The sequence below is a fragment of the Cyprinodon tularosa genome, unplaced genomic scaffold (assembly GCF_016077235.1).
Source record: "Cyprinodon tularosa strain WSP-4 unplaced genomic scaffold, ASM1607723v1 ctg200, whole genome shotgun sequence".
NCBI lineage: Eukaryota > Metazoa > Chordata > Actinopteri > Cyprinodontiformes > Cyprinodontidae > Cyprinodon > Cyprinodon tularosa.
Window position 1 is genome coordinate 790,135 of NW_024038735.1, and position 14,678 is coordinate 804,812.

The 14,678-nt window shown below is 41.0% G+C and overlaps 1 protein-coding gene across 1 annotated transcript in view; it reads right to left on the reverse strand.

The window, feature by feature from the left end:
- The window catches only part of reln (reelin), a 177,776-nt gene that overhangs the window by 4,335 nt on the left and 158,763 nt on the right, over window positions 1-14,678 (reverse strand). The window contains exons 54-64 of the mRNA XM_038284654.1: window positions 12,320-12,495; window positions 12,120-12,226; window positions 11,244-11,486; window positions 10,961-11,136; window positions 10,808-10,881; window positions 8,967-9,128; window positions 8,719-8,876; window positions 8,371-8,590; window positions 8,026-8,223; window positions 5,424-5,522; window positions 2,435-2,440 (exon numbers count right to left, since the gene is read on the reverse strand). Of these exons, the coding sequence (XP_038140582.1) occupies window positions 2,435-2,440; window positions 5,424-5,522; window positions 8,026-8,223; window positions 8,371-8,590; window positions 8,719-8,876; window positions 8,967-9,128; window positions 10,808-10,881; window positions 10,961-11,136; window positions 11,244-11,486; window positions 12,120-12,226; window positions 12,320-12,495 (1,619 nt within the window). The remainder of the gene's footprint in view (window positions 1-2,434; window positions 2,441-5,423; window positions 5,523-8,025; window positions 8,224-8,370; window positions 8,591-8,718; window positions 8,877-8,966; window positions 9,129-10,807; window positions 10,882-10,960; window positions 11,137-11,243; window positions 11,487-12,119; window positions 12,227-12,319; window positions 12,496-14,678) is intronic.

Here is a 14,678-nt window from a genome sequence, read left to right on the forward strand (position 1 = left end):
AACGAATGTCCAAGACAGCCTAACTTATGCATAACACACGTCAGTGTAATGCCCATGAAATATCACAAGTCAGTGACCCGAGGGGGGCAGCTAACCTGACTCCGCCAGATGGATTTGCTCTGCATATCCATCTGGAAACCTTCCGTTGAAGTAATTTTGGGAAGGGGCGAAAATACTGGTTAGCTGATTGGCATATGTTGGTGATAGATGGGCCAAATAAACCAATCAGATCAAAGAAGCATATGACGTACTAACAGAGCGACGACGAAAACACAACCACAAGCCAGGCTACTCTTGCCGAAACCAGTCGGGAGAAGAGCAAAAACATCTTTTCCTCTGAGAAAAGCCTCCAGAGCAGTGTTTTGCTCTTCTTTCAGTGAAGAAATACTCTGTAATTCCGATAAAACTCGCTCGATAGCCACGCTAACGCTAGTTTCATCGGCTGAAGCCCCATGTTCTTTAGACTGAACTGTCGCGCTTCTCGTTGCGTCACACCTCAACCCGCCTCAAAGCCAACGCTGATTGGACGTTCGTTTGGTGAACGGCTCCAAATTTTCTTTAACGGAGAGTCTCCAGACTGATCTGCGAGTGAAACCTTGAAAGCTCGCGAGATCAGGATGGTCTCACGAGGCTAGGGGGCAGCATCAAAGACATCAAAAAGATGTCTATGATCATGGTATTAACCTAGCTGCTGTTACCACCCAAAAAAAAAAGCCAAAAAAAAAAATAATGGCAACGTCAGATACGTTGATATGCATTCGAGATAAGTTCTTGACAAGTAACGCTTAAGTTATGCCCAAGCTACTCATAGGTTTTGGATTAGCTAATCTTGAGTAACTTACACTTAACGTATGTCAACGATCAGAAAACTTACCTGTAACTTATGCCCCACGTATGGCTTACGTTGGCATATGTACATGCCATATGTCGACATGTGCCAACGTGTTTCAGCGTGCTTCAGCATGCTCATAACTTATACAAAACGTACGCATAACTTATCCAGCGTTTTTGCCAGATTTTTCGTACATCAGACGTACACTGGTCTAAATCGTCAAGGTGTGACAGGGGCTTGAGGTACTTTCACCAACAAAACAAACATGTATAGTGATGATTACATCACACATATAAGCACTAGAAGGGTAACAATACATCTGGCTAATGAGACGGGATGAGATACAATATTGGATTCACAAGACCTGGACAACATTTTAGCAATATTTAATCGAAAAGTATGGCTTTCACAAATACGTCCTTAACAGGAAGTGAGTTTGCCCATTTTTGGTGTAGAATTATCCACATCAGGTTTGATCAGGTCTAAGTATTTTGGAGTTTGAAGATAGTATGTCTTGTAGTATAATGCCGTTCAAATGCACTGAAACGGACGTTGTCTTTATCTTTGTTAGTTGCAAACACTGAGCCACTATTGGTTACAAATTCCATATGTGCTTTTGCTCAATTTTATTATTTTATGTAGAGATGTTCCGATGCCATTTTTCCTCTCCCGATACAATTCCGATGCTTGTGCTACAAGTACCGGCTGATCCCGAACACCGATACTAGTATGTTACAAAAGAAAAAAAAAAAAAAAAAAAAAATATATATATATATATATATATATATATATATATATATATATATATATATATATATATATATATATATTATCATACTACACCTGCATGACTGTGATATGATTATAATTGTGGTAAGGCGTGACTGAGGTTAAACCCTTGAACGGAGTCAAAAATGTTCCATGTACTAGTCTGCCTTTCTGACAGATTTCACAGTTTCTTGGCTTTCCCTTCCTTTCAGAACCCTTCTTGTCCTTCCATTTTATCACACACACTTTAATATTGTGTACTAATTTATTTGTATTTCTTTGTTTTCAAATGTTATTTGGGGTATTGCTGAGATCTGTTGTGAATTTAAACTCTTAGGGAGCGTTAGAAGAACACTGAGAAAAAGATTGGCATTCTGTAGATTCAGATTTGAAGAGAATTTAGTTGTGTTTAAAATACTTCTTGTTACACTTCTAATAAGCACATGATCGGATGTTTTACTGTGTATCATGTTGACATGGCAAAAGCATGGATGAACTGGAATAATATTTCTACCTTTGCAATCAGTATCTACCTCTTGAGTCATTTCCTCTTTATCCAATGTGCAGTGATGCATTTTTATTTTTACTTTCTGTGCTGAGCCTTTACATGAACTTAGTGAACAACTGACCAGCCCTCTGACCTGTCTGGTGCGTTCATTTTTGTGAGAGCATGGTGATGAATTTGGTAGTGATGAAAAGACTTGCATATAATTATGAAAGGGTGTCTGCAGTATAAAAGGAATAAAAAGAAAAGGAGTGGGAGGAGGGTCTGTGCGTGGTGGTTGTTGAGGTGAGGAGGAGGGAGGTGCGTTCAGGTGGAGGCGGAGAACTTACCTGACACTACAGCCATGCCAGAGGGAGCAGAATACAGAAGAGAGCAGAGGTTAGAGCACGAGAGGGGATGGGCAGGAGGAGGTGGGGACTGCTGTCTTGTAGAAAGGTCTGGGGGGGTGTTAGCCCCAGCCTGGAGAGGCAGAGGCCCAAAGTGGAGGAGAGAGGAAGGCAGAGAAGTGAGGGAGTCAGGAGAGAGAGAGAGTATGGAAGAAAATATGAGGAAGGAGGCAGAAACATGTAACAAAAAATGAAAACAACCAAAGGATAGAGAAAGTTGTGCAGGAGAAATCCATTTATTTTATACAAGAATGGGAAAATACGAAAGACGATTTAAATAAAATGATGAAAAAAGTAGGAGAAGGAGATGGAGCATGAAGGATGGTATGAAAAGAGGTAGAGAAACCACAACCATGTGATCAGAGGGGATGTTAGGCAGCAGGAGACGAAGGCAGGGTGGGCCAAAAGAAAAGATTGTGCAGGAAGCGTAAGAGGAATAAAATGTGTGAAGGATTGGTGGGCGGAGAGAAATAAACAGAGCAAAGAGTGAGGGTCACGGTCTCTCTTATCAGCAGACACTGTTGAAAACTGATCAGATGCAGAGGGGAGGAGTTGGACAGGTCACGGCCATGTTGGCCAGGGAGGGCTGAGGTTAGGCAAAGGTCAGCATATTAGTGTGTTTGTTAGCAACTCTGCATAATTTGAACTGAAATGATGTTATGCAGAATCTGAAATCCACGCCTGTACGATGAAATGTTGCTCTCAATCCACCACCAACATGAAGTATTTAAAATGCTTTATGATGGTGCTATGTTAGTGATGAGCAAGCATAAAAGACCAATGTAGCATTGATTACGTCATGATATCTTCAGCGTATGCAGAATGTTTACTCCTCTGTTTCAGGTTGCTTAAAAGTTAAAAATGCAAACAAAGTATTGCAGATAACCTTAAAACCCAACAAATTTAAAGACTTTACTTCATAAAATCAACATTTTGCGAGACAATTTGGCAAATGAGGCTCATTCCTCTGAAATCCTTTACAGCTGCCCTATCTCAGTTAGAGATGCACTGAGAAATTGTCTGGTTAGAGTCAAGCCAACTTTGACTTGACAGACTGCTGATCTCTTTCCAATCAGTCAACGCTGCATCTTTAAGCACTAATGAGTTGTTCTATGATCAAGCGATGGAAGATTTCGAATGGAAATAGTTTTAGAAAAGCTGGCTGCTCTAATCTGCTAATAAACAGACCTCCAGCAGGTGATTAATCAATCAATATTCTTTCAAATTAGTCATACTAAACCCTATATATATTTAAATCAACCCTGAGCTGGATTATTGTTCAAATATGAATAAAAGATTTTAAAATCACAGTTTTTGATTTGTAAGTACTTATTCTACAGTTGAAAAAGTACTTAATTCAGCACGTAAACCCCACATTAATAAGTCAATAATGGAAGTTAATTACAGTCTGAGGCTGAAATGGATTCTTGAGTGCATTTTGAGTCCACTGTTCAGAAAAAATAACATTATGAGTCCATATTAACAAAGATTTTTAATTCTTGATTTAATTGATAATTTATTGTTTTAACATCCAGGAAATCAAAGATTTTATCCTCAAATCATTAAGTTGGAAAGAGCTATTATTTGTGAATGGATATACATATTTTTACGTACTGTGATCCAAACAGACATCATTTATGAATTATTAGATTTCTATTGATGCAGAGTAAGACTAGCCTCGTGAGACCATCCTGATCTCGCGAGCTTTCAAGGTTTCACTCGCTAATCAGTCTGGAGACTCTCCGTTGAAGAAAATTTGGAGCCGTTCACCAAACGAACGTCCAATCAGCGTTGGCTTTGAGGCGGGTTGAGGTGTGACGCAACGAGAAGCGCGACAGTTCAGTCTAAAGAACATGGCGGCTTCAGCTGATGAAACTAGCGTTAGCGTGGCTATCGAGCAAGTTTTATCGGAATTACAGAGTATTTCTTCACTGAAAGAAGAGCAAAACACTGCTCTGGAGGCTTTTCTCAGAGGAAAAGATGTTTTTGCTCTTCTCCCGACTGGTTTTGGCAAGAGTTTGATCTATCAATTGGCTCCTCTTCATCGTCGCTCTGTTAGTAGGTCATATGCTTCGTTGATCTGATTGGTTTATTTGGCCCGTCTATCACCAACATAGGCCAATCAGCTAACCAGTATTTTCGCCCCTTCTCAAAATTACTTCAACGGAAGGTTTTCAGATGGATATGCGGAGCAAATCCATCTGGCAGAGTCAGGTTAGAGTAAGACGGCTCTGTTTCAAACAAATATTTGGTTCATTTAAAAATATAGAATTTTACTTTGCCCCCTATTCTGTGCTCTTTTTGTTTCCTGATCTGAATTATTTTTTTTTTAAGTTATAGTTATGGGAAATCAGCAGGTTGGAGGTTCACATCTTTTACAGACATCTTTCATCAGTGCATCTCTACTGAAATCAACCATTAAGAGCAGGTAAATTAATTAACAAACTGAGGTAATATTGATGTTTTTTTTTTCTTTACATTAGATGAGTATGAGACCTAACTCATTCAAAGAGTAAGGCAAAAAATGGATTTTTAGATATTGACATTGAAGAATTACATCCACAGTACCAATCTTTCTATGTAAAAGAGCATAACTGAAAATATCATGATCCAACAGCAAGAGCTGATCTGCTAAAATCCAAACAACAATCAACTAGCAGCACCATTTCTATTAAACCACTCTGATGAATTTCCTGCTCTGCTGCGCTCACAGCAGAAGTCATGAAAATTACTTGACAGCTCAGAGGTTTGTTGTCAGTGTTGATCGGCACATATGTGGTTTTGCAACTATCAGTAACCCTGAGTCTGTGTGCAGTGGGAGAAAATCTTTGCAAGGAGGTCAGGCGGAGGGTGAGGCTCAGGATTCTGTCAGGGGCAGTTCATAGGTGGGCGGGAGGTTACCAACAGCTGGGCTGGGGCATTGGGTACTCACAGAACTACTTCCACATGGTCCAACGCCCACTGGTCATGTCCTGCACCATCGTGTCTTGGCTGCCACCATCTCAGCATCACCCCTTGAACCCTCGCTTCCCTGCAGAGGGAAAAAGATTGTTGTGTTAGTTATTAAAGAAGCAAATACCAGGATTTTTCACCTGTATAAAACTAATACAACCTTTAATTTATACATTCGTAAAAACAGGGTAGTTTTAGGTCAGTCGGTATATTCATTTGCTTATTTAACTTTAGTTTTAAGTTAGTTATAAAATAAGCTTTGTTTTCCATAATTAAATAGACTCATAAAGTAAATTTTGCTGATTACCTAAAAGTAAAAAAACAACAATCCCCTGGACTTTGTTTCCAAGTTTGAAGACGTTCCTCTTCTAATCCAGGGAAAGTTTTCAATTCAAAATATCAGAATTAGCGTTGAGTTCGAGGTTTTAAACAGTAGCCCAACAACATGCAAATTGAAGCGGATGAATGGGTCCAACTCTTTTGAATGGGGGTTGCTTGGCTTCTTTTGTTAACCTGCAACACGCCATACCTGTCTATGTCTCAGAATTAGGGGTCGTTAAAGGGAATTGTTGGCCTGGCTGAATAGGCGAGGTCTTCTGTTCCCCTGTAAAGGGGTTTTATTTGCAATAATAGCAGCCTAACTATCGCTATCGTCTATCATCACAACTGAATTAATCAATATTGTATTTATTTCAAATGCAATGGAAGAAAAATAATACTTGCTTATATGATTCCTTGCAAACGCATTGAGTTAAATCACAACCACAAGCTTTAATGTTTTAATTGGGATTTTATCTAATAGGGCAACAAAAAAATTTCTTTGCCTTGAAGTTAAAGGAAAAATGCTGTTACTAATTTGACTAATTTTAATTCACTTGTCTAAGTTTTTTAGGAAAACTTTCTATCACCTTTGCAAATATATAGCCTGATCTCCTCAGTTTGTTCAGTTGTTGAAGATTATTCTATTTTTATTTTAAATAACTGTTACATCTGTAAATTTCTATATGTGTTCACTCTTCTGTGTGGGTTAGCCAAAATGCACATTACTATGCTGACATATGGTGGCCAGCAGAGATGGGAAGTAACGAAGTACAAATACTTCATTATTGTACTCAAGTAGATTTTTCTGATATTTTTACTTTACTTTACTACTTATTTTTATGGCGACTTTTTACTTCTACTCCTTACATTTTTACACAAATATCTGTACTTTCTACTCCTTACATTTTAAAAAATTGGCTCGATACTTTAGTTTTGAATCATTTCAATGGAGTTACCGTTATTATTTTTCACGTCATCAATACCAAATTCAATCTAATTGGATGGGAATCTACGTTGCATTTGACGCACCACTACAAGATGAATCGACAGATTCGGCGGTATTCATTGGCGGCAAATCATTGCAGCTTGGTGGCGCTGGCGTTAGCATAGTAGCATGGACAACGAGATGATTGAAAATGAACACAACGGAGATCTAGTCCTATTGGCAGACATCCATTTAAAATGTAGGCAACGGCATGAAAAAAGTGGTTTCTACTTTTACTTTTATACTTTAAGTAAATTTACAAGCCTGTACTTTGTTACTTTTACTTGAGTAAAGAAGTTTAATCAGTACTTCCACTTTTACCAGAGTATTTTTTAACACAAGTATCTGTACTTTTACTCAAGTACGGAAAGTGAGTACTTTTGCCATCTCTGGTGGCCAGAGCGGCTCCAGCATCACCTTATATGGTCATGTTGTAGGCCAGGGGTGGGCGATTCCAGTTCCTGAGGGCCGGTATCCTGCCACTTTTAGATGTGCCTTTGGTTCAACACAACTTAATCAAGTCATTAGATGATTGAGAGGACCCTGAAGGAACTGACTGCCTACTGAGGAGGTAACTCAACCATCTGATTCAGGTGTGATGGACTAAGGATGGATCAAAAAGTTGCAGGATACCGGCCCCCAGGAACTGGAATTGCCCACCCCTGTTGTAGGCTGTGTGAGAAGGACAGGGGGCTCCTTGGGACCCTTTTAGATAAAATAGGAAAGTGGGCAGAAACTCTCTGCCTTTCAATGGGTTTATCCCTGAAATGTACTAGATGTAAGGGCCTAATAGAAGGTGAGATATTCCTCTGCAATTTGTGCTTGTATCAATGATTTTGTCAAACTTGACCGGAATAAATTCTGTTGAAGCTTAAACACGTTTTCCTCCTTTGTGTACGCTTTCTAAGAAACAATTCCTCCACGGATCTTGCCTCGTGAGACCATCCTGATCTCGCGAGCTTTCAAGGTTTCACTCGCTAATCAGTCTGGAGACTCTCCGTTAAAGAAAATTTGGAGCCGTTCACCAAACGAGAAGCGTGACAGTTCAGTCTAAAGAACATGGCGGCTTCAGCCGATGAAACTAGCGTTAGCGTGGCTTTCCAGCAAGTTTTATCAGAATTACAGAGTATTTCTTCACTGAAAGAAGAGCAAAACACTGCTCTGGAGGCTTTTCTCAGAGGAAAAGATGTTTTTGCTCTTCTCCCGTCTGGTTTCGGCAGTAGGGAGAAGAGCAGATATATATTCATAGTTAATTTACTCATATGCACACACTCACAGTGGAATGTTGTAGGAAACTCTCTGGGCTTTTATGAAGTCTTTGGGCTGATGCTGGGCAATAACATGCCAGCTGACTCCATTGTTGACACTGTACTGCAGCAGCACGGCCCGGTCCATTGTGTCGGCCTGATCCAGCGCTACGTTGCAGCTGTCTGTTTGTGCCACGCTGCCGATTTGCAGCACAAACATGATCTTACTGGAGACAAAAAGGAGAATGGATTACAGAAAAGAAATGTTGGCGTGGAGATACCTGATCTGTTTGAAGGATAACCAATAAAAGAGTCTAGAAAACATAATGTTTTCTTCTAATGATTTGCTTATTAATGTTTGGTAGTACCTGTACCTGGCTCTAGTGAGGTCCAGCGGTTTGGTAACTGCCTGCCTCAGCTTACAGCCACTAAAGTAGAGCGAGTCTCCGTGAGCATGAGGGGACAGCTGCCCACAGCCGCTGCCCACTCCACCGCCGTCGATAAGCTGCCAACTCTCTGGAGACACCGCACCAGATTCAAAGTTATCTTTGATGGAGCTTGGCAGCTCTGTGCTTGAGAGGGAGCAGTCATCACCTGTTGATTAGACACATGAAAGGGGATGTATAAGAAATGTTTGAGAATAAGATTTCTACAAACTAAACAGGGATCCTTATGGTAAAAGAAATTTTTTTCCAGAATACCGTTTTTTTTTTTTAACTCACCGTGGTATCCCTCATCACAGATGCAGACCAATCCACTTGTGCAGTATCCATGGCCACTACAGAGCCCTGGGCATGCCTCTCCGATGTAAACATTATCCACTCCCCAGCTATGCCTCTCTCCCGTTCCTTCCTTCTGAATCCAGCGGAACTGGGTAGCTCTGCAACATGAAACAACTTTCAAATCCTTTACGCTGATGCAATGTATATCAAACGGCCAACCTGTGAAATAGTTGTTCTCGTCTCTTTACCCTGAGGAGACGTGATCTGGCAGCTGGACTGTGACCCGTGTCCATGTTGAGCTGTTCACTGGACTGTAGATTGTGGATTCGTGAAACTGGAAGGGGGAGCAGCCTGCATTGTTTATGGAGGACGGGAGACACTCGGACTGGACCAGCTGCCATGAATCAGACCTGGAGGGAAGCAATCATGAGCCAAAGGGGGGAGCTTGGGAATCTTAGAGAAAGGGCTTCTGTACATGTAAAGTTACTCTATCATATAGAAACGAGGTTTAAAAAGAGCAACTATTTAAAACTAGGTTGAACATATTGATTTTAAACAATTTTAAGAACTTTTTCCACAGACTAACTAAAGGTATACTGGAAAGGAAAAGCCATGCATGTGGCATTCTTTCTATTTCCAGAGTAAATGAGCTTCAGTCTCCAAAAGTATTGAGATATTGGCTTTATTTTAACCTCCTATCCCACATTTGGCCCGGTTCTGGACCCAGCTAAGGGCTGGACATGGACTGCACACAGCATGCCAGATGTAAAATAAGTAATGGCAGGTTTAATTTGTGTCAAATCTAACCGGTTTTTTACTAAAGAAGCTATAAGCCCTTAAAGCAGCAGCCATTCAAAATGGCCCTCCCCTGTCAAAAGCCAGCTGAATGGCAGCAAAATCTCCTCCAACTTCCAGCCACTGGCCTTCTCCTGGGTGTGCATATTTTTTTACTCTGACTCCAGCCTTTCACCGAATTACAGGGTCTGACCAGGATATAACATTTCTCTTTAGATCTTAATGTCCACAAATCATGACAGAAAGAATATTTTAGGTAATCAAAAATGAACAGTAGGGGACCAGTGATGGGATAAACGGTGTTACTAACGCCGTTACCTTTTTTAGTAACGAGTAATCCAAATTATTATTCTTACTGTAACTATAACGCAGTTACCATTGCCGACACCCCCGTTACTGCGCGTTACTCAGGTCGCACAATTAACCTTTTTTCATGATAGGACTCGTGCGCCTTGTCATGAGAGAGGGGGGGATGATATTGGCTGTTAAGGGTGTTAACGCAGAGAGAGATGGAGAATGAGGAGGACTCCAGCGATCTGCGTTTCCCCATCAGATAGTTTCCCCTGCATGTCCGCACAGCGCAGGCGGCACGATTCACCGCGCTAGCGACAGGAAATGAGCATGCTCGCTAAAGGCCCGTAACAGCCGCGCTGTGCTCGCGCCACAGGGGAACTACGGAGAGCGTGAACGATCTAATGTTGGATGGATGGATGGACTGGGTTTATAGGCCCATCAGATAGCGTTCCCCCCTGATGTCATTTACTTTAAGTTGCAATAAATGCAAAACTCTCTGCAGGTTCTTGTCTTTGTCGTCGTCTCTATTCAGCTGGCTTTTGAAACACACGGCGAGAAGGTGGGGGCCAGGTGGTGAGGGTTACGGGGGCGAGAAACACAAAAGTAACGCAATAGTTACTTTTACTAGTAACTAGTTACTTTTATTGTGTAGTAACTCAGTTACCTTTTGGGAGAAGTAACTAGTAACTATAACTAATTACTTTTTCCAAGTAACGTGCCCAACACTTTAGGGGACTAGCCAAGGACCAGCCAAGGGCCCATCAAGGAAAGTAGGGAAATTTTAAATGGCTACTACTGTATGTTGAGCTAAGGGACCAGCTAATCTGTATTTAGACTAAATAAAGATGTCAAGACAGTTAACTACTTATAAAGGACTACTTGCCTATTCCCTTTATCATAAAAAAATACATCCCATGTAGAGCAGATCCATCAGTAAGTGTACCATGATCTAATGCCATTAAATGATTCATGCAGGGCTTTTCGCTTTGAATTATCTTACCGTGCGTCTTTTCTGTACTGTAGCAGGACAGAGTGATGGTCATCACATGTGTCTGCCTCACAGCCAACCACGATCTACAGAATAGGTACATGTTATGACTTGGATTTTATAAAAACAGATGCAAATATGAGCAAGATCCAGCTTTTTTTTTACTTTGAACTGTAAAATATATCCGGGCTGCACTATAAGCTCTTGGGTAGCGAGGATGTTATGTGTCCTGTCTTGGTTTTTGTTTGGCCAGTAGAGGTGAAATGAGGGATTTCCACAGAAGCCAGCGGTGCGCACGGCGTTAGGATAGAAGCTCCAGCTTTCTTCATGAGAAACGCCCTCTAGTGAAAGCAAAACAAATAGTTTATCAGAAGGAGGAACTTTTAAAGGGATTAAACCAGGGTCTTCATTGATTGATCGATGACTATATAATCAGATTGCAAATCACCATCATCAAAGGTGTCCAGAAGTGTGGATGGATTGATGTCGGATCCTCCAACCAAGATGTTGTCTATTGCCCACTGAGCTCTTTCTAGGCTTGGGGTAGCCAAGCCTGAAGAGATGGTGAAAGGCTGCCACCATCGCAGGCGTGTAGCGTTAGTTAGAGCCCCCTCTGGTAGAACAATATAATCTCTCCTCACTGACACATATTTGAGGTAATCCATCTCATGTAGCAGTGTCCACGACACACCTGAGTATTTAAGGAATTCAGTTAGATACAAATAAAGAGATAAAAAAATACACCATCATGTCCATGTTCACCTAGCCTCGTGAGACCATTCGGATCTCGCGAGCTTTCAAGGTTTCACTCGCAGATCAGTCTGGAGACTCTCCGTTAAAGAAAATTTGGAGCCGTTCACCAAATGAACGTCCAATCAGCGTGGGCTTTGAGGCGGGTTGAGGTGTGACGCAACGAGAAGTGCGACAGTTCAGTCTAAAGAACATGGCGGCTTCAGCCGATGAAACTAGCGTTAGAGTGGCTATCGAGCAAGTTTTATCGGAACTACAGAGTATTTCTTCACTGGAAGAAGAGCAAAACACTGCTCTGGAGGCTTTTCTCAGAGGAAAAGATGTTTTTGCTCTTCTCTCGACTGGTTTCGGCAAGAGTTTGATCTATCAATTGGCTTGTGGTTGTGTTTTCGTCGCCGCTCTGTTAGTACGTCATATGCTTCGTTGATCTGATTGGTTTTTTTGGCCCGTCTATCACCAACATATTTCAATCAGCTAACCAGTATTTTCGCCCCTTCCCAAAATTACTTCAACGGAAGGTTTCCAGATGGATATGCGGAGCAAATCCATCTGGCGGAGTCAGATTAATGTTCACCTCCATCAGTGGAGTAATCCAGCAACACCCCCTCTTTGCGGCAAGTGGGGCGATGGCACATAGTCATGTTGTCTTCACTTCCAATTCTGGCCCAGTATTCCACAAACCTATGTTAGAAAAACATGAAATGTGCATCTGAGTTAAGGAGTCAGACCAAATAGAAATCTTTTCCCAGAGAGTAACAGGAATGAAAAACTAACTTTGCCCCCCGGAGGTCTAGATCCGCAGTGACAGCCTGTCTGGCATCAGCTCCTCCAAAATACAGAGCGGTGCCTTCCACCAGCACTCCACAGTCAGTGCAGGGCTTCCCACCCTCCAGCACCTGCCACTGAGGTCCTGCTGCTCCTTCCCAGTCAAAGCGCTCCTTCAAAGATGCCTGCAAAAAAACAACAACATGTCACACAACATTTTGGGAATGTACTTACTCATCTGTATCTTTGTCACATTTTATCAATGTACAACTACAAAACTGCAACAAATTTTTGGGAGGTATATAAAACAGGTTGATAAAAGCTAATTTATAAAGCAAGAATGCTGAAGACAAAGAAAAACTTTATATTCTTAAAATAAACTATGGTTGTGTCAGGAATCCAGTTTGTGTGGTCTGTTTTTGTGTTTCCTTTCCTCCTCCAGCAGGTGGTCCCCCATCCTCATTGGGTCTCCCTGCACACCTACAGCTCATTGCCTCAATACCTGTGGAGAGTTCTTAAGCTGCTGACTGCCACTACCTCGACGCCAGAGTGTTTGCCAGTACAGGGTACTCTAGCCATGCTTAGTTTAGCAGAGTCTAACCTGAGTTTTTGTTTGCCAGTTTTGGATTCTCTAGTTAAGCAGAGTTTTTGTCAGCCTGAGTCTTAACTTTGTTTTTGTCTTTGCCTCTTGGCAGGAAGTCATCCTGCAAACTGGATTTGTTCTTCTCTCTCTGGAAGGTTCAACTGAGCTTCTAACTGAGCTGGGGTTCCAAACAGGAAGTTTGGACCCACCTTCCCCAAGAGGTAGTTTGAGCTTCACACCAAGCAAAGGTTTCATCTGCACCGCAGCCCGTTCAAGTTCAAGTTCAAGTACCGCAGGAAATCAGAGTGGCAGTCAGCTTCTCCGTTCACTCCAAACAGGAAGTTTGGATCAACTTTCTTCAAGAGGTCGTTTGAGCTTCACATCAAGCAAAGGTTTATTCAGCACTACAGCCCGTTCAAGTCCTGCAGGAAATCTGAGTGTCAGTAAGCTTCTCCATTCACCAGGGAACAACTGCTGTCTGAGTAACCCAGTCCACCCATCACCAAACAAGACAATCTCTGGTACAATCCTCACAGTCTGGATTCCATAAAGGACACCTTTTCACTGGAGAAGTGAGTCTGCAGCCTTTTTTCTCCAATTCTAAACCTAAGATTCAAATTTCCCACTAAGCCTGAACTAACCGGAGTGTCTTCCCCTCACCTTCCAGTTCCCGTTGAGCAGTGTTCAGAGCAACACTGGACTCATTCCCTTCTACTCTGAGCAGCACTGGATTCGTCACATTATTCCTAAATAAACATGTTTAAACTAGGGCTGTCAGTTTTAAAGCGTTATTAACGCGTTAACTGCTTTAGACTATAACGCCCAAATTTTTTTTAACGCACGTTAATTGCACATCAAAACAAACGCACCGTGCGCTGTTGTTCTTTATTTTTCCGCAGCGCTCGTTGTACTGTTTGTTTTACCCTCGGCGCTTTCCGTAGCTTCAGGAATGCTAAGTTTTGGGAGAGACCGCAGCATAACAGACCCGTGCTTTGAATGAGCAAAAATGGCCAGCAGACAAGGTATCCTGAATGATAAGTTTCATTTTAAAGTTATCCCAGAAGGCTGTCTTGACAAAACCTGAGTCCTATGTCTATGTTGTCCAGAAGAAACGAGCATCTCACTGACTTAGTGCCAACAAGACAAAGAAATAAATTAAGTCATGTGGAATGCACTGCTGCTGCAGCTCCTGTTCAGACCAAAGGAATATTAAAGCATTTTGAAAATGTTCTACATGTAAAATGTTATGTTGTTGAGATGACTGCAAAGCCCAGTTATTGTAAATTCGTTGATTCGTTTGATTTATTATTTTGTGAGTAACTTCATTTTATTTGAATTAAGTCTGAATTTCATAACGGAATGTGCACTTTATTTTAACAGTACATCTTTATTTTTGTCCAATGTTTGAGAAAAAACTTAATTTTATGGAGTTCTTTGAAGTACTGTTTACTATTCTGTAGTTTTGTAATTTTTTTTTACAATTTTTGAATAATTATTGGCTGAAATTTAAACCAGGATATTTTTATTGTAGTTTTTTAAAAGTGCTTTAAAAAAATAATAATAAAAAAAACTTATTGTATAAGCAAGTTTTTTTTACATTATTGCACATTTGCATTTTTTAAAATGCCCAAATAAAATAAATAAAATAAAAAGATAAAATATGCAATTAATTTGCGATTAATCTTGAGTTAACTGTTGATATTATGCGATTAATCGTGATTAAAATTTTTAAGAGTTTGACAGCACTAGTTTAAACTTTTCCCTGGTCTCTCTATTTGGTCTTCT